At 62.4% G+C, this 19,369-nt stretch overlaps 1 protein-coding gene across 6 annotated transcripts in view; it reads right to left on the bottom strand.

Moving 5' to 3' along the window:
• Positions 1-3,776: 3,776 nt before the first annotated feature.
• Positions 3,777-19,369, bottom strand: part of CEP170B (centrosomal protein 170B) — a 28,418-nt gene continuing 12,825 nt past the window's right edge. For 3 of the 6 annotated variants that reach the window (XM_044774415.2, XM_070514450.1, XM_070514447.1), the window contains exons 4-19: positions 18,852-18,930; positions 17,863-17,921; positions 16,606-16,744; positions 15,759-15,863; positions 15,119-15,604; positions 14,071-14,771; positions 13,650-13,820; positions 13,073-13,163; positions 11,214-12,926; positions 9,683-9,926; positions 7,310-7,469; positions 6,832-7,014; positions 6,663-6,751; positions 6,136-6,340; positions 5,866-5,917; positions 3,777-5,678 (exon numbers count right to left, since the gene is read on the bottom strand). In XM_044774415.2, coding sequence (XP_044630350.1) covers positions 5,437-5,678; positions 5,866-5,917; positions 6,136-6,340; positions 6,663-6,751; positions 6,832-7,014; positions 7,310-7,469; positions 9,683-9,926; positions 11,214-12,926; positions 13,073-13,163; positions 13,650-13,820; positions 14,071-14,771; positions 15,119-15,604; positions 15,759-15,863; positions 16,606-16,744; positions 17,863-17,921; positions 18,852-18,930 — 4,719 coding nt within the window. In that variant the 3' untranslated portion in view covers positions 3,777-5,436. The remainder of the gene's footprint in view (positions 5,679-5,865; positions 5,918-6,135; positions 6,341-6,662; positions 6,752-6,831; positions 7,015-7,309; positions 7,470-9,682; positions 9,927-11,213; positions 12,927-13,072; positions 13,164-13,649; positions 13,821-14,070; positions 14,772-15,118; positions 15,605-15,758; positions 15,864-16,605; positions 16,745-17,862; positions 17,922-18,851; positions 18,931-19,369) is intronic. The other 3 variants (XM_070514448.1, XM_070514449.1, XM_014854424.3) reach the window with 3 other exon arrangements.

Raw genomic sequence — 19,369 nt, 5'->3', positions numbered from 1 at the left:
AAAAGAAAAACATTTTCAAACACCTGCACCCGGGAAACAGAGAGATGTCGTGACAACAAAACCACACGAGAAACCAAAACTGCTAACGGAGGTCTTCTGGAAAAAGGTCCCAGGTGGGAACATGGAAATGCAGGAGGAGCAGAAGAGGACACTCGGATGAGTTTAGGTGCGTCTGGGCTGTAGAAATTAACAGAACAGTTTATTGTGGGGTTCACAGTCTGTGCGGGATTAAAATGCCTGATCACGACAGCTCAAGTGGTGGCAGAGGCAGACGGGTTGAAAGTGGCACAGGGTCTTTGCGCGGTCCAGGAAGCAGTCAGAGTACACATTTACATGAGGCCCTAATAAGTGGGGGTAGTTTTTTGATTGTGAATTATTTTATAATGGCCAGGAGGTAGTAAATAGAACAATTTATGTGAGACCGTAAGAAGTAAAGGATAAGTTTTCTAACTAACCACTAAGAGTATAATGGAAGTAAGTATTGTAACAAGTAAACAGAGAATGTAGAACAATTAAAAAAATGCAATTAATCCTAAAAAAGATAAAAAGGAAGAAAAATGGAACAAATAACAGACATAATATAGCAGATTTAAACCTAAAATCTGTAATAAATGCACTAAAAATATTCCGATGAAAAGACAAATATTGTCAAACTGAATTTTTAAAACCAAAATGCACAAAAGTTCAAGTAAAAGGATGGAAAAGGATAAGTGATTATAACATCAGCCAGAAAAAAGCTGGCATACCTGTGCTAATGTCAAAGTAGACTTTAAGGTGAGAAAAAATGACGAGAGATAACGAAGGCTTCATAATGACAAAAGGCCCATCAGTCTGGAATAGAATGGTTCTAACTTGTATGCACCTAATAACATAGCCTCAAAATACATAAAGAAAACCTGACAGAACTGAAAGGAGAAATAGATAAATCCACAATCATAGTGGCTTTAACACAGCCCTGCAGTAACTGGTAGAGCCAGTAGACAAAACATCAGTATGGATATATTTGAAAATGTGAACACAATAAAGCTGACCAAATTGACAAAAGAGAATATATCTCAAAAAAAAAAAAAAAAAAAGGAAGTGTACATCTTCTTTTCAAGGGTACATGAAACATTTAACAAAATTGTCTACATTCTGGGCCATAAAGCATACTCTATAATACCTTTCAAATGATTGAAATAATTTTAAGTATATGTTCTGACCACAAAAGAATAACTGGAAAATCCTCAAATGCTTGGTAATTTAGCAACACACATGTAAGTAACTCATGGGCCAAGGAAGAAATCATAATGGACTCTAGAAATTGTCTTCCCTGAAAGATAATGAAAATACGATCTAGCAGTCTTTATGGGATCAGCTAAAGCTTATGTTCAGAAGGAAATTTGTGGCCTTAAATCCATGTATCAGAAAAGAAGAAATGCTGAAAATCAACGGGTGTCCATCTCAGGAATTAAAGAAAGAAAGGAGGAAGGGAAGAAAGAAAGTAACACTAAATCAGGAAAGAAAGGGAAAAAGCTAACAAATGAAAATAAAAAATAAGCAGAAATGAACGAAACAGGAAAAAATGTATAACAGAGAAAATCAACAAAACCAAAAAGTTGGTTCTATGAAAAGAATACCAAAATTGATAAACCCCAGAAGGCTGAACACAAGAGAGAGACTGATGGTCACCAACATCAGGAGGGAGCATGAAGGCACAGGAAAAGATCCTACAAGAGTTAAAAGACAACAAGAGCATATTATGAGCTATTTTATGCCAATAAATTCATTTTCTATTCTGTGTTACTTTTTCTAATTCTCCTTGCAGTATAATATACACGTGCAGCGGGCGTGGATTTTCAAGTGTACGGTGCGATGAATTTTTGCGCATGTGTGCACCTGTGTAAGCACCATCTAGATAAGATGGGGGACCGTCCCTCAACCGCCTTCTCAGTCAACACCCTCCTCCGAGAGGCAGCCCCAGGGCGCGTATCCAGGAGGGGAATGGCAGCCTCACGGGCGCCATGCGCAGAGCTGCAGTAAATTCTGCCAGTTTTCCCAAAATAGTTGACTGCCACCCTCTCACCAGCTTTGACAAGGATCCAACTTTAGCTCCTCTGGTGGGTGTTGGGGTGTCTCATTGCAGTTTAATTTGTGCATCTCTGATGACAGATGCTGTGGGGCATCTTTGCACAGTTGTCTGGCCGCGTGGTTGTGCCCTGGACAGTGCCTGCTCAGTCTTCTGATCGTTTGTGACTGCGTTGCCTGCCTAGTTCTCTCTGCCTTATAGTAGTTAGTATATATTTTGGATATGAATCACCTGTTGGGTCTAAGTAGGGAGATCAGGAACCGGGCCACACACCCAGCCACCGCCCACCCACCGCCCCTGCTGCTCAGCTGGCCCCACCTCCGGGTCATTAGCCCAGAAACCCGCTGTCCCTCTCACCCTCTCTGATGTCGTCTTGGTGACCTGGTCCCCTCCCCCCCGTGGCACCTGCCCTGGTCCAGGCCCGCTTCTCCTGTCCCCACTTGCCTCCCAGCACCGTCCAGTCTCCCTCCACGACGTCCCCAAGCGCTTTCTCCTCGGCAGCCCCTAAGACCTCACCCAACCCAAGACCTTCCTTGCTCAGATCCAACCAGAAGGGAAGAGCAGCCCCCGGTCCCCAGGGAAAGGCCCAACAGCGAACCCCCAGCCCCTTGCATCTCCGCCACCCCTTCCATGCATCACACAGATTCCAGGGCCGCCAGCCGCTCCAGCCCGGCCACACTTCCACCTCCAGGGACCTCCCTCCCCCACTGGCCTGGCCTGCACCTCGGAACCGGGAAGGTGGGCTCCAGTGAGTTTCCACAGCTGGAGTGGGCGGGGCCAGGTGCTCGTAGGTCTTCAGGATGACTGGCGGGCCGAGGGGCTGTGTGAGGGTGCCACTCGCCAGCCCCCCGCCTCCTCTGCTTCCGCCTTGCTCTGGGGGGCTGCCATGCACCAGAGAGGTGACCGAGCAGGGAGTGGAGAGGTGGCCTCCTGAAGGTCTCCAACTAGCAAGGGGAACAGAGCTGGCGCGGGGAACAGAGCCGGTGTGGGGAGCTGAGCTTGTGTAGGGAACAGAGCTGGTGTGGGAAACAGAGCTGGCGTGGGGAACAGCGTTTTACATGGGGAATAGAGCTGGCGTGGGGAACAGAGCTGGCATGGGGAACAGAGTTTTACATGGGGAATAGAGCTGGCGTGGGGAACAGAGCTGGGATACTAGTGCTTCCTGTGCTGCTGATGGGGACCTAGCAAGCAGGCTCTGGTGGCAGGCAGCCATGTGGAGTGCCAGTGCGCTGGACACTTGCTCCCTCTGGACTTGTCCACCCTCCCTCTGGGTCCTCCCTGCAGCTGGAGGTGGGGCCGTGACTGCCCGGGTGTGAAGGCACAGGGCTCTGAGTGCTCGGTGGTGTGCAATCCCCCGTGATGGGTGAGGTCAGAGACCCTTTGGAGGCCCTGAAAAGGGGGACGGGATGGGAGTAGCCGGGTCTTGGCACAGGGCTGTGCCCTCCTGCTGCCGCCTGGACGTTAGAGCGCTCTGGGTGAGCCTCCTTGAATAAAACAGCTTTTCTCTTTGAGACGCAAGCATTTGGAGTTTCCCTGCTCCACTTTCTCACCTAGGCCGCCCCCTGGTGGCAGCGTACCGCACTGCAGCGTCCCCTGGTCTCGGGGGTCAAATCAGATTTTCCAACCCAGAAAAGGAGACCCCTCGGGCCAAGCATCCCCACGCCCTCCAAACCCCACCAGTAGAGAAACGAGGCCAAGGACACCGACGCCGGGATGTTGCCACGTGATAGAAGAATGATTTATTAGAACAAATTCCATGACAAATCATATAAAATAACCATTTTCTGAGACCTCCATAAGACCACCTGAGGACAAACGCACAGAGGTGCCTCCGAGAAGCCAGACAATAAGTTACTGATCCCAAGTCAAAGACTGGAGGGGAGAAACACGAACTGGTGAATAAAAAAAACCGTACAGCGATCACCAGGGGGTGTGGGTGCAGGCCATGGACACGGGGACGGCCACGGCTGCTTCCGGGGGCAGGCTGCGGGCAAGTGTGCGGCATGCAGGGGCGGACCTGGACTAGCACCTCCTCCGTGCGGACACAGCAGGCTCGCGGGCGGGGCCGGGCGGGATCCCCGCCACTCACACACACACACATACACACACGTAAACACCGGGTGGGGACACAGGACCCAAGGGCTCGGCTCCTTGTCAGCTCAATGTAAACACAGGGACACGCTGTCTTGGGGTCCCCCAGCAGGCAGTGCCGTCCTGCAGAGCCCACCCACACCAGGATGGTCCAGGTGGGCCCACCCCACCCCCCGGGCCACAGCCACCGGGCTCTTTGGCTTAGAGGCTCGAGAAACATCAGCCCCCAGGAGGGGGCCGCACTCGGCTCTCCCAGCACGCTCCCAGCTGAAAGAATCCTGAGAAAACAAGACTGTCCCTTGGGCCTCTCTCTGGCCCCCACGGGACCAGGAGCAAAGGGGCCTGTAAGGCCCAAGCCGGGTACAGACACCCAATTAATGCCCACAACATCCGGGAGGCCAGGGGCGAGGTCACAGCAGAAGGTGCGTGTCTAGGGAGCTTCTGGAAGCCTGGTGTCCGGCCACTTTGGTCTAGCACTCACCCCACCCAGCCTAGAACCCCCAAAGCCGGGTACAGAGGCCCCGCACTGCTCACAGGGCTGTGCCTGTTGCGTGGAGATGTGCTGGGCTGGCCGCGAGCACGGGTGTGTGTGTCTGGCGTGTGCGTGGCCAGCCCCGCAGCAACCCGCACGATTAGGGGTTTGGCAGTTGTGTTGGCACCAAAGGCTCACAGCGGCGGGGGTCCTGCCCTGAACGTCTCTACAGGCCACATCCCTGTCCCAGGTCCTGGACTCTGGGGCGGCTGCAAGTGGCCTGCCCAGCTTGCTCCCTGCCTGTTCCCCAAGCCGGGGGAGTCACGAGCCCCCCAGTTCCGTTTGGCACTGAATGACCACACGGCCCAGCCCCTCTTCCTCTGCCTGCCCCGTCCAGCACACGGGGACAGGACAGGTAAGCTCATGGGGCCTCCCAGCAGAACAGCCACTCCCCGGGGGTCGGGGGGGCCCTTCCGGGCCAGGGAGGCTGCCACATGGCACAAACTACTCTTTCCTTGAAAGCGAAAGACGAGAACAACAGAGACAGAGAGGAGGCGGCGCTCGCCTGCAACACTGGCCCTTGGCAGGGGCCACAGCAGGAGCTGGGCCAGGAGGCCAGCAGGGCTGCCGCGGGGGCTGGACAGTCCGGTTGGGGTGCTGGCTGGGAGCTGGGGGGGGGGGACCTGGGCATGGAGGCGCCCGCCCAGGGGGTTATGGCACATGTGGGGGTCTCTGATGAGCTGTCCGCAGCCAGGAGGGGCCGGTGCAGGGACAGACGGGCGATGAGAGGCAGCCGGCCTGCCCCCTAGATCAGGAACCGCTCCGCGTCGGGGAGAAAGTCGGGGAGGAAGGTGGCATCCGAGAGGCCGGGGGCCCCGCAGTTCGCCCGCGGCGGGACGCTCCTCAGGGGCAGGGGCAGGGCCGAGGCGGGCGACGATGGGCTCTGGGCAGCCGGCCGGCCTTTCCCAAGCTGGGCTGAGCCTGCAGAGCCCCTGTTTGCCGTCAGCAGGTCCAGGTTCCCGCTGGGGTCCACGATGGCATTGATGACTACGGGGGCGGGGAGGGTTAGGCTGGCTGGAGTGTCCTGCACGGCCTCCCAGGCCCACCTAGGGGTCTCCTGGCCGTTAACTCTGGGTATGAGTCAGCTCTCCCACCAAGGTCGCCACCAGCTCCCCCTCCACCTGAACAACGCAGGCAGCCCCGGTGCAGCACCCACAGCCCGGGCCACACCCACCTTCCAGCTGCTTCTGCACACGCCTCAGTTCCTTCAGGATGGAGCTGATCTCCTGGAAGCGGGGCAGGAAGGAGGTAGATAAAGCAGGATCACCAAGGGGGTCACCTCTCCCCGGGGGCTCGAGGGGCAGGAGTCAGGGTCCCAGGCTTGGGCCAGACCCCCAACTCCCTCCTTGTAGCCAGGCAGGCTGAGTGGGCAGGACCGGGGACCGGCAGGGGCCTCCTGTCCCATGTCATCCCGGTCCCTGTGTCCCAGCCCACCGGCCCTCACCTTGTTGGACGTCTTCAGGATGGGCACCTCGTTCTCGGCGTTGATCCTGGCTTCCAGCTCCTCCCACGCACGCCCCGTGTTCTGAAAGAGGATCCTGCCCACCAAGGGGGGGTGGGCGGCAGCAGGCAGATGACGGTGACGATGGAACCTGGGCATGGCACCCAGCCCTCTCCGCCTGCCCCAGGGAAGCTTGTGCCACCCCCTCCTGCACGCAAAGGGAAACAGGCCAGGAGCAGGACTGGGCTGGCCAGTACCAGAGTCCCTGTCCCTGTGCCCGATAGGGGAGGAATGGGACGGAGGGGGCTCTGCCAGGCTCAGGGTCCGGCTGCCAGGAGCCGTGTAAGCCTGTGTGTGCACATCTGCCCGGGTGCCCTCGGAGGACATCAGCCACGGTACAGTCTCAGCTCGCACACACGTGTTCATGTCTGTGTCTGAGGGGAGTCTGGCGGGGTGTCCACTGAGCGGTGGGTGCTCCTTGGCACCCAGGGGCTCCCACGGGCTGCAGGACATGCAGGTGCCCGACTCACTTCATCTTCTCGGCGAGGTGCTCCGTGTTCTCACGGATGGCCTGAGACAGCTGGGATACGGGGTTCAGCATCAGGTTATCAAAGATCACCTGCAAGGAGGCAGGCATCAGCACGGAGACCCTGCTCCCCCGGCAGCCCTGACTCGGCCCAGGGGGCCCCGTGTGCTCACGGCCGGGCCCGCTCTCAGAGCGGTGGGTGGGGTGCCTGCCTCCTCGCGGTTCCGAGGCCGCATCTTGGTGGCCAGGGAGTCCTCACGACGGTCGTTCATGTTCTGGTCCAAGTCCCGGGAGTTCAGGGAGCCAGGCGGCACCTTCTGGAAGTTGAGGCTGGCCTCAGGGATGCGCTGCACCAACTGTGGAGACGGGGAGGGGGCGGCGTTGGCCCACCTGGTGGGGGCATCCCCCAGGAGGTGGAGAGCTGCACCTCCCCTGCTGTGACAGCAGGTGGCCAGTGCAGACCCCAAGCCCCCTCTGCTCAGGGTACCTGGACACGCCGGCCCCTGATGGAGGCAGGTCCTGCACCCGAGTTCTCGGGGTGTCCATCTGGGGAGCTAAGCACCGAGGGGCCTCAGTGAGGGCTTGTGGCTGTGACCGCTCTCTGCTGAGGAGCACAGGGGGCCACCTCGGCAGGGCGGGGGCCGGGCTCACCTCCTCTCGGGCAGAGATGGTGGAGGCGGGGGTACTGGGTACGTTGTTGAGGGAGGGGCTGCGGGCGGACCCCGGTGAGCCCAGCGAGTCGCCGTCCCCAGCCACATCGTGGATCTCCCGGGCCAGGATGGCCACGTCCTTCACCAGCGTCTGGCTCAGCCTGCAGCCAGCAGGAAAGGAGAGCCTGTGAGTGCTCCTGGCTCAGCGCCAGCACAGGGGAGGCTGGGGAGAGGAGCCAGAGAGGACTCAGCGTTCCCCCTCCCCAGGCAGATGCTCCCTCCCAGGTCGGGGCGGGAATCCCTCCCAGGAGGCAGCTGCTGGGTGAGGGGCAGGGACCGGCGTATGCAGCCTCCAACCTGGCCCAAACTGCTCCCAGCTGGTCACTGGCAATGCCGGAACTGACGGGGCCCCACCAAGAGGCTCAAGTGCCTGATGCCCCAAGGTGGGGTGGTGGGGGTGGGGCTGGGGGCAGGGCCCAGGCAGAGGGCTGTGCGGAGATACCCACAGCCTCCCAGGCAGGCCACACCACCTCCTCCTCTGGCCACCAGGGCTGGGCATTGGGGCTGCCATAGAAGCCATGGGCCACACAAGCTCCACTCTGCAGGCAGGGAAACTGAGGCAGGGGAGAGGGCGGGGTCACAGACAAGGGTCAGAATAGGCCAGACGGTGTGGCAGGCAGACCCAGAGAGGCTGAGGACCTCCCCATAGGGCAGAGAGGCCAAGGAAGGGTGAGCCCCCAGTACCAGCCTGGTCCCCTCACCCTCAGGTTTCCTTGGCACTTCAATGCCTGTAGTCACCCAACCAACGGGGGAGCCGGGGGCCCACCGAGGACCAGGTCTCTGCCCTCAGCTGTCCCAGCTCCACCCAGGTGCCTCCCAGCTGGCCCTCAAGGCGCACCCACTCCCAGTGGCACCTCCAGCCTCTGCCTGGCACAGCCACCCGAGCTCTGCCCCCACCAGCGCTGCCCTCAGCCCCCTCAAGATGAGGGTCCCCAACTTGGTCCCACCCTCCCTACATCGCAAACACAGAAGAATGTCCCTCAAACTCCTGGTGATACCCAACCGGCATGTGCCCCTGCCTCAGTGCCCACCCAGCCCCCTCGGTCCTCCCTCTGCTCCTGCACTCAGCAGGTTGGTGGGCTCAAGCCCGCCCAGGCTGAAAGCAGGGACCTCAGGAAGCCCAGAGGGGCCTCCACTCCCCACTTCCTCTCTCCCCACCTCCACCACCTTCATCTCTCTCACCCAAGTGCATATCTCCTTCCAGAACCCCACCCTTGCCTTCTCGGCTGGCTCCTCAGCCCCTCCTCGCCACCGCTCTCACAGGTGACTGCCCTCCAACCCCTCCTCAGGCGTCCTGAGGGCTCGGTCCCAGGCCTCCTTCCCTTCGCGCCATCCACGTCCTCTGCACAAGCTCATGTGCTCTACCACCTCAGTCGCCGTCTTCATGCTGACGATACCCATGTCTCCATCCCCCACAGGGGCCACTCTCCTAGGAGCCACTGCCTCTGGTCACCTCCTTCGAGGTGCCTCATGGGCTCAAGCTCAGCATCCTCAACACCAAACACTTGCCATCCACCCAGCCCCAGGACTCCTCCTGCCCACTTCTCTGCACCATCCTCCCCTACACCTGGCCCGGAGGTGACTCTTCCACTGAATGACCACAGGAGAGAGTTCACCTTTAAAAATTTTGGTGGAGGCCTTCCTTGTACCAGAGGTCCCCCACCCTCATTCACCCTCAGGCAGATCTGCAATCATCCATTTATCCACCCTTCCACCCATCTACCCATCCATCCACCATCCACCCATCCACCTATCTACCCATCCATTCATCCATTCTTCATCCATCCACCCACCCATTCATCCACCCACCATCTGTCCATTCATCCATCATCTGTCCATCCATCCACCTGTCCATCCTCGCAGCCACCCATCCACCTATCTACCCATCCATTCATCCATTCTCCATCCATCTACCCACCCATCATCTGTCCATCCATCCACCTGTCCATCCTCCCAGCCACCCATCCATCCAACCATCCATCCATCCAACCATCCATCCATCATCCATTCACTCACTCTTCCTCTTTCCATCATCCATGCTCCCAAGCATCCATCTACCCATCTTCCATCCTTCCTATCATCTATCCACCCATCCATCATCTATCCCACCATCGAACTCTCCAACCATCCAATCATCATCCACCCAACCATCCATCATCCGTCTATCCATCCAACCATCCATCCATCTGATAAACATTTGCCAAGCCTATTTAGGAAGAGAGCCCCAGCCAAGTTCCTGCCCTCAGGGGCTCTCGGCTCCAGGGGGAGGCACCCAGAGGATCAACGGCTTGTGCTGTGAATTGGCACCACTCACCTGGCAATCTCAGCAATCTCGGCCGTCTGCACAATGAAACCATAGGGGTCAGGCTCTTCTTCCTCATCATCTGTGTCCCGGAGGCCAGGGGCCCGGGGCCGGGCCCGTCCAGAGCCGCCAGCCCGTGGGGTCTGCGTGGCTGTAGAGGCCTGGGAATGTGTGTGCTTGGGGGAGCCGTGGTGGGAGCCATACTCTTCCTCGGAGGTGGATGTGCAGTCCGAGCCCTGCTGCCGGCGACGTGTACCTGCAGTGAATGGATCATTTGCGGAAGCAAGAACAGACCACAGTAGCATTCAGCACCCTGGGGCAGCCCCAGGGTCCCCCAGACAAAGGCCCAGCGCTGCAGGACAAGCCACACTGCAGCTGGCGCCCCTGCACCCAGAAGCCCTTCAGCTGAAGTGCCAGCAGCTGCTGAGCTCCGGGGACCAGAAGGCCACCACCAGCCAAGAGGCACATGTAGGGACACGCAGCCCGGCATTTCCATAGCCCCTTGGGGAGCAGCCCAGAGCTGTGGTTGGTGGGCCAGTGGGCGGGAGTCATGTGCATCAGATGGGAACCAGCGCCCTTGGTGGCAGGGAAGTGGTGTCCTGAGACACCCCGAATAGGGGTAAACCCCCACCATGTGGGTCGACCCTGGCCCTGGGCCAGACCGTACGAGTGGCCTAGCACGGCCTGTGGTTGGAGCCTGAGCTCGGCCCTCACGACCTCTCCCTGCACCTGCCTGGCCTTCTCCGACCTGACTCCTCGCCCTCCCTGCTCTGAGCTCCCGGGGCGGCTGCAAATGAGGAGGGGCAGGTGGGCAGCAGGTTCCTGCCAAGCAAGTGTGGTCCTCAGCCCGCAGCCATGCTGTCCCGCTCCATCCCATCCTCCAGTGAGCCTGTCCCTCCACAGTCCTTGCCCCCAGCAGACCCAGTGGGCAGGGAGGGGCCCCGCGGGGGTGTCAGGTGAGTGGCAGAAGCAGCAGCAAGGAGCTGGGCCAAATTCACTCAGAGGACAGGTGGCTCCCCAGCAGGGCGAGGCTGCCTGAGTGGATGTGGACGTCCAGCCCCCCTAGGCAGGACACCAACGCTGGTGGCCACGGCTCCTTCCTCGCGATACACATGGATCGCAGGTTCCACGGGGCCTCTGCTCGCAGAGGGGTGGGAGACACTGACATAGCCCTCTTCTGGCCACAGATCTGGGCTCACAGAGGGTCCCTGATGGAGCTGCACAACCCCAGCAGCCTGGGGTGGATGGCCCTCCCCAGGCAACCAGCCTAAGAGTGGACGGCTGGGGCCTGCACATGTGCCTCACAAGCCATCGGGCTCCCAGCTGGTGTCTGGATCTCCAGGGAAGAGCAGGCAGGCCCAGCTAGGAGACGGGAGCAGCCGCTCCACCCTGGACGTGGTGGAGGCCCTCACGCCAGGACAGCCTGGGAGCTGTGGATGCTGGAGGCCCTGCAGCACGGCACTGGGCTGCCACACAGGAAGCTGCAGACCCCGCTGCCCGGGCCGAGGAGGCTCAGGGCTACCCGCCCGCTCCCAACACTCACTGGGTGAGGAGTACCGGGCACTGCCCGGGCGGGCCCTGCTGAAGGGCTGGCGGGCAGCTGTGGCAGTGGCAGCGGCCTTTCTGGCGGCAGCTCGGGCCTCGGCCATGGTGGGCTTGCGGCCGGCACAGTACAACTCGACGCTGCGGCCGGAAAAGCCGGTGCGGGTGGCAGCTGCCTCTGAGTCGCTGGGCCCCGTGAAGGAGCCGGCCCGCTTCCGGGGCATGGCCAGGATGTCCAGGCGCGACAGCTTCTTGGCCTGATCAGCGGCCGGCCGCCCCGCTGGCTCGGGGTTGACCAGGGGTCCCCGTTCACCATCCGTGGCCTCAGTGTCCGAGGCATCCCCCAGCCGGGCCCGTCTCAGCCGGGAGGCACGCGTGGGCCGAGGGGTGGACAGGCTGTTGGAGCGGGTCAGTGCTTGCTGCACCTTCTGAGCGCCGGCTGAGGGGCGGCTCTGCTCATCCCGGGCAGCCGGGGACGGCGGCGGCGCTGTGGGTTTTCGGCGAGGCCCCGGCCGACCTGCCCCAGTGGCTGCGGGGGTCTCGTGGTCAGAGGTGACCGTGTCTGAGCTGGGTGGGTGGGTGAGACCAGAGCCTCGTTCTTCATCAGGCCAGTCCAAGGACCCCCGGGGCCCGCAGCCACGCCGCACGGCCAGGCGCCGTGCTGGCTCTCCGCGGCCCACATCCGTCGGGCCTGATGGGTGGCGCTGCTTCTCTGAGAGTCGCTCCCGGGCGCTGCTCCCTGGGTCTTGTGATGCTGGCGGGGATGGTGGCTTCTCCTTCTGCAGCCCCGTGGGCTGGGGGCTGGTCGGGCTGGGCCCGTTCTTGCCACTGAGCAGGCTGACGGTACTAGCCGTGTCCAAGTCGGAGTCCCCAGACAGGGAGTCCTCCGGTGGCCCAGGGGCACTGCCAACCTCACCCTCCGCCTCTTCTGTGGACTTGGAGAGCAGGCGGGCCTCCAGGGCTGCCAGGGCTGTCTCTGTCTCCTTCAAGATCAGGTGGGTGTCCTGGGAGTGGAGGTCCATGCGCGAGGCCCGGGCTGCGGCCAGGTCCTGCAGGAGGGGGTGGCTAGAGATGTGCGGGAGTTGACCAGGTGCTGGGGGGCCACTGGCTGGCTCCTTGGTGAAGCTCTCTTGCCGGATGAAGGCCAGAGCCTCCTTGGGTGGGGCTGGGGCGGGGCCCTCGGGCTCTGGGGACCGCCCTGGCCGCAGCTGGATGACCATTCTCCCGCTGGAGCTCACGTAGACACCATCCCTCGCTGGGAGACTGGGCTGGGCTGCCTGTCCCGGGCCCTCGACCTCCCCTGGAGCCACAGATGGTTTCCTGGGGAAAGTGGCCTCTCCGTTTTGGTCCCCGATGAAGAAAGAGGTGGGGGCCAGCTCCCCGGGGGCCCTTGGCGAGCGCCGGCCCCTCGTCCATGCCAGTCCCTCCTGTGGGCTCCTGCGTCTCTCCTCCTGCAGACCTCCGCCCGGCTCAGGGCCTCGTCCCCCGTCTGACCCACTGGCATCACTGAGGCTGTCGGGTTCCAGGTCCTCCTGGCCCAAGAGGCGGCTGGCCTGCTCACTGCCTGGCTCTGGCGGCCCAGGCCCACTCTTCCTGGCAGCCTCGGGGCCAGCGGGGCTGTCCGCCCTGTCGCTGGGCAGCTGTGGGAGTAGTCGCCGCTGGCGCACAGGAAGGGCCCCCTCGAGCTCCCCAGCTCTGCGCCCAGGGCCGTCGTCTGTGAAGACAAGGGTAGCCCGGTTAGAGTGGTCGCTGGCCTGCAGGCCCTCCTACAGGCATGGCTGGTGTGTGCTCCACCAGCACCCCCAGTCGTTGGCCTTAGGCCACCCTAGCCACTCCCCATCCAGCACTGGAGTCGCTTACCTGCCAGGCCCGGGTCCGAATAGCTGTCAGCCAGGCTGGCCCAACGGGACACCCACTTCTGACCCCCGGGGGAACCTGGCAATGGGAGGCCCTGCAGAGAAAACAGCAAAATGCATCTGTGACACAGGCCCCTCGTGGAGGTGCCAGGGGCAGGAGGGAGCATGAAAGGCAGCCCACCCCAACGCCTGAATCCATGCTTGCCAGCCCCAGGCCTGCAATAGGCGCCCCCTGCAGAAACAGCAAGCAGGCCTGCTGTTGCCTTGCTGGGCTTGTGGGACCCCAAATGAGCCTGGTTCAGCAGCTCGGAGGTCAGTCCCTGCGGCTCTGCCTGGCCCCTCGGACTCATCCCAGCCCCGCCTGTGGGCAGCACACACCCAGGCCCCCGAGCCAACTCGGGGCCTGGCAGGGGACACGCGCCTTAGGAAAAGGTCCAGCCCAGCCTCATCTGGAGTCTGCCTCCAGGCAGGACCAGAGCCTTCCATGCACAGAGGACCCGATGACCGGGGCACCAGCCCGACACTGTCCTTCCCCTGCCCGGCCCATCCACAGGGCGGTGTCCGGACTCCGTCTTGCCCACCTGGAGCTCCCCCTGGGGGACCACGCCCACTGGCCGGGACGCAAACTCCTGCAGCAGGGCCATCCGCTGGACCACTCCATCACCAGACTCGTCTCTGTCCCCTCTGATGACTGGACGGAAGGTGGCCGAGGACACCCTGGAGAGTTCAGGGGACTCGAGTACCCCGAAGACCTACCGGAAGGGATGGTAAGGCACCAGAGGTCAGAGCGCCCAGACCCCTCCCTCCACTCAAACACAGGCTCCATCCCCAGACACCAGGAAAACAGGGGCCCTGGTTGGCCAGAGTGGCCAGTGGCTGGGACATGCAGCCTGGCTGTCCAGTTCATGCATTGGGTGGGAAAACAGCCCCAGCCCTGGGAAAGCAAGAGGTAGGGCCAGAGTGGGCAGCCCACGCCCGAGGCTGGCCCCACCCCCACGGCACCTGGTCGATCATCTTGCGGGCCTCCTCCACCTCCTGGTCCTGCGTCTCCGTCTCGATGGTGTACGTCCCTGCATCACTGAGACTGTCATCCTCCTCCTGCTTGCGCGTTTTGCTCAGCTGGGGGTCAGCGGGCGGTGGAGGCGGGGTCGAGGGGGCCACCGGGCTGGCCCCACGGGGCGTCAGGGGGGTGGGCAGTGCTGGGGGTGCCTTCTCGGGGGCAGGCCGGGTGGCCGGGGAGCTGTCCCGCAGGCACTGGGCCATGAAGTCCTGGGCCAGGCGGGAGCGGCGCCCCACGCTGCCGAAGGGGCGAGCAGGGGCCCGGGTGGCGGGCGAGGGACTGCCCAGCCGCTCCTCCGTCTTCTCCCGCTTGAGCGAGCCGGCTCGCTGAGGCCCTGAGCTGCCGCCCGCCCCCCGGGCTGGGGCTGGTGCCCCCGTGCGGTCCCTGTCGGGGGGCCCAGGGCCTCGGCGCTTGTCGGCCTTGGGGTCCCCGGGCGGGGCATGCGTGAAGGACTGGGAGCGTTTCTTGCGGGGTGTGTCCTCATCAAAGAACTCGATGACGAAGGCCTGCTGGTTGTGCAACAGCTCCTGGGGGTCCCGCTTGATCTGCCTCTGCAGCCGCACCTGCTCCCCGCTGCTCTCCGCGGCTGCCTTGGCTGCGGGGTCCTCCGAATCGCTCTGTGTGCCATCCTCGTGCTTGTGGCCTGGGGGCAGGAGGGACCCCAACTCATAAGGCCAAGGGAAAGGAAACAGAGCGATGCTGGGGGGCCTCCTCACCCCGTGCCAGAGGGGGACAACACACACAAACACAGCTGTCACACGTGGTTGGGGACACAGCACCCCACACCACATGGAACCCAGCACACGAGGTCGAGACGAGCCACAAGAACACACTGGACTGCCCCAACTGGGCAGGCGATTCTCAGGCAATTAAGAGAAAAACAGAAATCAATCAAGCTGATTAGGGCCCCCCATGGGCGAGGCAAGCGGGCAGACCTGGGCAGATGTGTGGTCACAGGCCGCCCAGGGGGCCAACCAGCCAGGCACTCACCCTTCAGGGTGCGGGTGTGGACAGGCAGGTCGCTCTTGGTGCTGTGGCGGTCGTCTCCGGGGCCGGCCCGGCGCAGCAGGCTGGGGTCGTTCTGCACCAGCCAGTCGGCTACCTTGGTCTCGGCAGAGACCACCTCGACAGGCGTGGCCTCCTTGCCCTGGGGCCGCCGCTGGCGCAGGGAGAACTTGGTGACATGGTCCTTGATCTTCACCTTGCCCGGGCTGCAGTCGTCAAACTCGATGGTGAAGGACGCGTGGCTCTGCACCACGGGGGCCACCCCGCCCCCGCCGGGCTCCACGTCCTTGGTGGGTGCTTCGTGCACCGGCACCTCGGGGGGCCTTGGCGGCTGCGGGGCCTCCTTCGTGGGGATCTCGAAGTAGCTGGGCTCCCGCCGGAACGAGTAGCCCTGAGGCTCCGTGGTGGCCCGGAAGCCGGCCAACGTCCCAGTGATCTCCCCATCCTGCTGCGTTAGCTCCTTGGGCCGCTCTGGTTGGGGGAGACGTCCTCAGGCTGCCACAGGGCGGCACCCTCACCCCACCCACCTCTGCGGGGACCGCTGGCTCCGTCTCCCCCTGAGCTGACACTGCCAGGCTACCCTCGGGGAGTTTGGGGGTCTCACGGGCCGGCCCCCAGGACCTACCTGGGTAGGGCTCCTCCTGGCGCCGGTCCTCGGGTGAGGTGCCACCATCGTCCTCACCCCACCAGGAGGGCTGCCCGTACAGGGGCGTGCGGTAGGTCGCTGCCTCTGCAGGGGGAGAGAGACTCTGACCCTGGGTCGCCATGGCCCCAACACAGACAGGAGGGAGCCCTGGAACTGGAGGGGACGCTGGGCTCTGGAGGGAGCCTGGCATCACCTGCCAGCTCCAACCTACAGCAACCCAGGACTCTGGTCAGCCACTAAGCACTCTGAGCCCCATTTCTGCATCGATGGGGGGCTGACAAGTGCAGAGAGTCCCGTGGACACTCGCCCTCCACCTCCCCCTGTCCCTGCCTGGGCCTCCCTGCAGGTTGGCTGTTCCCTGGGGTGGCACTGTCCTCAGTGCCCCCAACCTGGGGTAGAAAGTCCCTCCAGCCCTGCTCCTGGCCCTTTGCCCCAGAGCCTGCCCAACCGAGGGGCAGGAGGCCAGCAGTGAGCCCACACCCAAGCTGAGCCTCGGCCGCCCTCCAAGGCTCTGTAAATATTTCTGGCCACAAACGGGTGACCCTGGGGGCTGAGTGCCCAAAGTCCAACTGGATCACAGGGAGTGCAGGGGTACAGGTGTGCATGTGGGGGAGCATCTACAGGGGTGCAGGGGGGCATAAGTGAGCATGTCTACAGGGGTAAGGAGGTGCAGACGTGCACAGGTGTCTGAGCTCACACAAGAGCAGGTTTGTGCTCTGGCGGCTGTTGGGGGCGTGAGCCCAGGAGGCCCTGAGAAGTGGGGCAAGGGGTGTGGGCCCCGGGGGTGGGGTGCAGGCCTGCATGCCCAGCTGGCATGCTGTCCCACCTGCTCCTGGTCTCCGGTCACCCCGCTCCGGCCTGGGGGTCGAGGCCTCGCAGTACGGCGTGTGCTCTGGCTGCGCCTCACCCCGCTTGGGTACTGGGCCCCTGACGCTCACCTGCAGTTGGCTGGTGTACTTCTCGTGCTGTGGGCACAGGGCAGGGGGCCGGGGCGACACCTCAGGAAGACATCCCCACCCAGGGCCACCGCCTCTCTTCTCCATCAAGAGTAGGCCCGGCGCTGACTCCTCAGGACCCCCGCAGAGCAGACAGCGGGACACCTGCCCAGGTCAGCTGCTAAGATGGGGGTCCACGCCCAAGCCTGGGGGCTTCCTCAGGACCACAAAGCCTCTGGGAGGGAGCTGTGCTTGTTTGGGGGGTGAGGAGTGGGCAGGAAGCATCTGGGGGAGACGGTCACCCCAGCCCCCACGGGGAAGAAGGGGTCAGGAGCTGGCGGGTGGGGAGCGGTGGCCTGTCTGAGCAGAGTGCCCATATGCATGTGTGCACTCGTGCATGTGTGTATGTGTGCACGTGTGGGCTTTCGTGTGCATGCGTGTGTGCGTGTGCCAGATACAGCAGCAGCTGTGGGCCCGAACTGGCCGAGCTCTGCAGTCATCAGAGTCGGGCTCAACCTGGCCTTCCCCTCACTGGCGTGTGACTCTTGGAAGGCCACTCATGTTCCCTGTGCCACCCGAGGTTCATTTGTAAGATGGGGCTAAGGCCTGCCCGTCCCACATGGGGCTCCCGGGTAAAGCTGTGGGTAGGGTCCCTGAGTCTGTGCTCCATGACTCCTCCAAACGAGCAAGGGGAGATGCCCCACCTGGGACCTTTGTGCCCTCAAGGAGGAAGGGTACCCAGGGGCCCCCATCACTCAGGACCTCCCACAAGGCTGCTGCCGCCAGCCTGCAGACACCCCGTCCTGCCTGTTCTTGGCCACCCCCACCCAGGGGGCCTGACCAGGGTCCTCCCCAGTACCCAAGATGTCAGGTGGGTCTTCTCAGCCACCCCTCCTGCTGAGCACAGCAGCCTCTGCTGGGGCCGCTGCCACGCCTACCATCTGTGGGTGCATCAGCCTCGGGGGGAATGACTACCTCCCCACCTGCCAGACTGGGCCGTCCGGCAGAGCAGGCTGGGCCGGGCTGACTCACAGCAGCGCAGCCACAGCCACCCAGGCAGCCGAGAGGCCTGGAGTGTGGGCCAGGGTGGGCCGGCCAGTGGGAAGCAGAGGGCTGCGGGGATGCGGGGCCCGGGGGTCAGCACTGACCCTGAGCGCCTCCTCGGGGACACGGTGCTGCACGCGCTCCAGCACGTACATGTTGGAATGTGGCAGCGCGTTAAGGAGAACAGGGAGCAGGAAGAGCCGGGCAGGGCCTCAGACAGCAGCCTCGGGACACGCAGTGCAGGCGTCCTCAGCCAAAGAGATGAAAAGGCCACTCCCAGGGAGGCAGATCAAGGAGGGGCACGCGAGGAGTCTGTGCTGCCCACCCCAGTGTGGACACCTGCAAGCACGATCTCCCACACCCACACTACCACCTGCCCCACGTAGGCCTGGGCCTCTGGGCACCCAGCAAGTGTCTACACTGCAGGAGCGGCCTGCAGCCCGTGCTGCGCCCACTCAGAGGGGCAGGACAGGGGCCGCTCCAGGTCACAGCACGCACATGCCCTCAGGCCACGGGCACACCCTCCACCCCTCAGCTCACAGCCCAAAGCACCACGGGTGACGTGCCCAGGAGCCAGGGGGGCCCTGGAGGCCACGGCACATCCAGCTCCCAGCTCCCCTCTCAGACCACCCCTCAGCCCCTGGCCTCCCAAGGTTCCAGGAGTGGGGAGGGCCCATGGGTGGGTGTGCCAATGGGAATGGGGCCAAGGTGGGAGGAGGAGAGGATGCACTCCTGCTGTGTGCCCTAGAGTCCAGGGCAGAGGCACAGCCCCCACCCACCCATGATCTGGGCAGCCCCTGGGTCACGCGGGGACTCCGGGTCCCAGAGAGAGGTCACTTGTTCCTCAGGCCCTGTGAGAGCCCAGGCCAGGCGGACAGTAGGTGCCGGTGGCTGGGACCTCAGATTATAGGGGCAGGTGGCAGGGGCTGGGGTTCAGGCTGGAGCCCAGCCTGGGGTTCACCCTCACAGCCCTCTGACCTCTGTGGCCCTAGCTGCGACCTCCAAGGCCACCACCTGCTTCTGGGATAGTAGGACTGGGGCTGGGGGACCAAGCGAGAGGCCCCAGGCAGGGTGAGCGGCTGGGAAAGGATATCATAGCCGAATCGGATGACATCGTTGAGCTTCAGCGTGACGTACTTCTGGTCCGGGATGCGCACGTCATTCACGAATGTCTGCGGAGAAAACAGGGCATAACTGAGCCGATGGCAGGTGAGGCACAACTCTGGGGTCCCCAGCAAACGGACAACCCGGGCTCTCCTTCTGTGCTCTGGGCCCGGCACTGTCCCTCCAGCACGTGTGTGCCCAGCCCCTAGCCGCGAAGGGACCAGAAGACAGACAGCCTTGAAGGACTGGCCGAGGGGAGCTGAGGCACCAGGCCTCGCCCAGCGCCCAGGGCCCCTGACACAGCCCTTCAAGCACAAAACCCTTGGGCGTCTTTGTGAAACGGACCCATTCTCCTCCACACAATGCCTCATGCTGGCCCCAGCTCCCCCCTGCCCGACCTCACAATTCCCCCTGGAGTGGCCGAGGCATGTCCACAGTGTGGCCCCATTGCAAGGCGGGTCAGGCTGTGTGAGGCTGTCTGACAACGCCTCCATGCAGGCTGCCTGC

The sequence above is a fragment of the Equus asinus genome, chromosome 7 (assembly GCF_041296235.1).
Source record: "Equus asinus isolate D_3611 breed Donkey chromosome 7, EquAss-T2T_v2, whole genome shotgun sequence".
In the NCBI taxonomy this organism is placed as follows: domain Eukaryota; kingdom Metazoa; phylum Chordata; class Mammalia; order Perissodactyla; family Equidae; genus Equus; species Equus asinus.
This window is presented reverse-complemented; position numbering and strand designations above follow the sequence as displayed.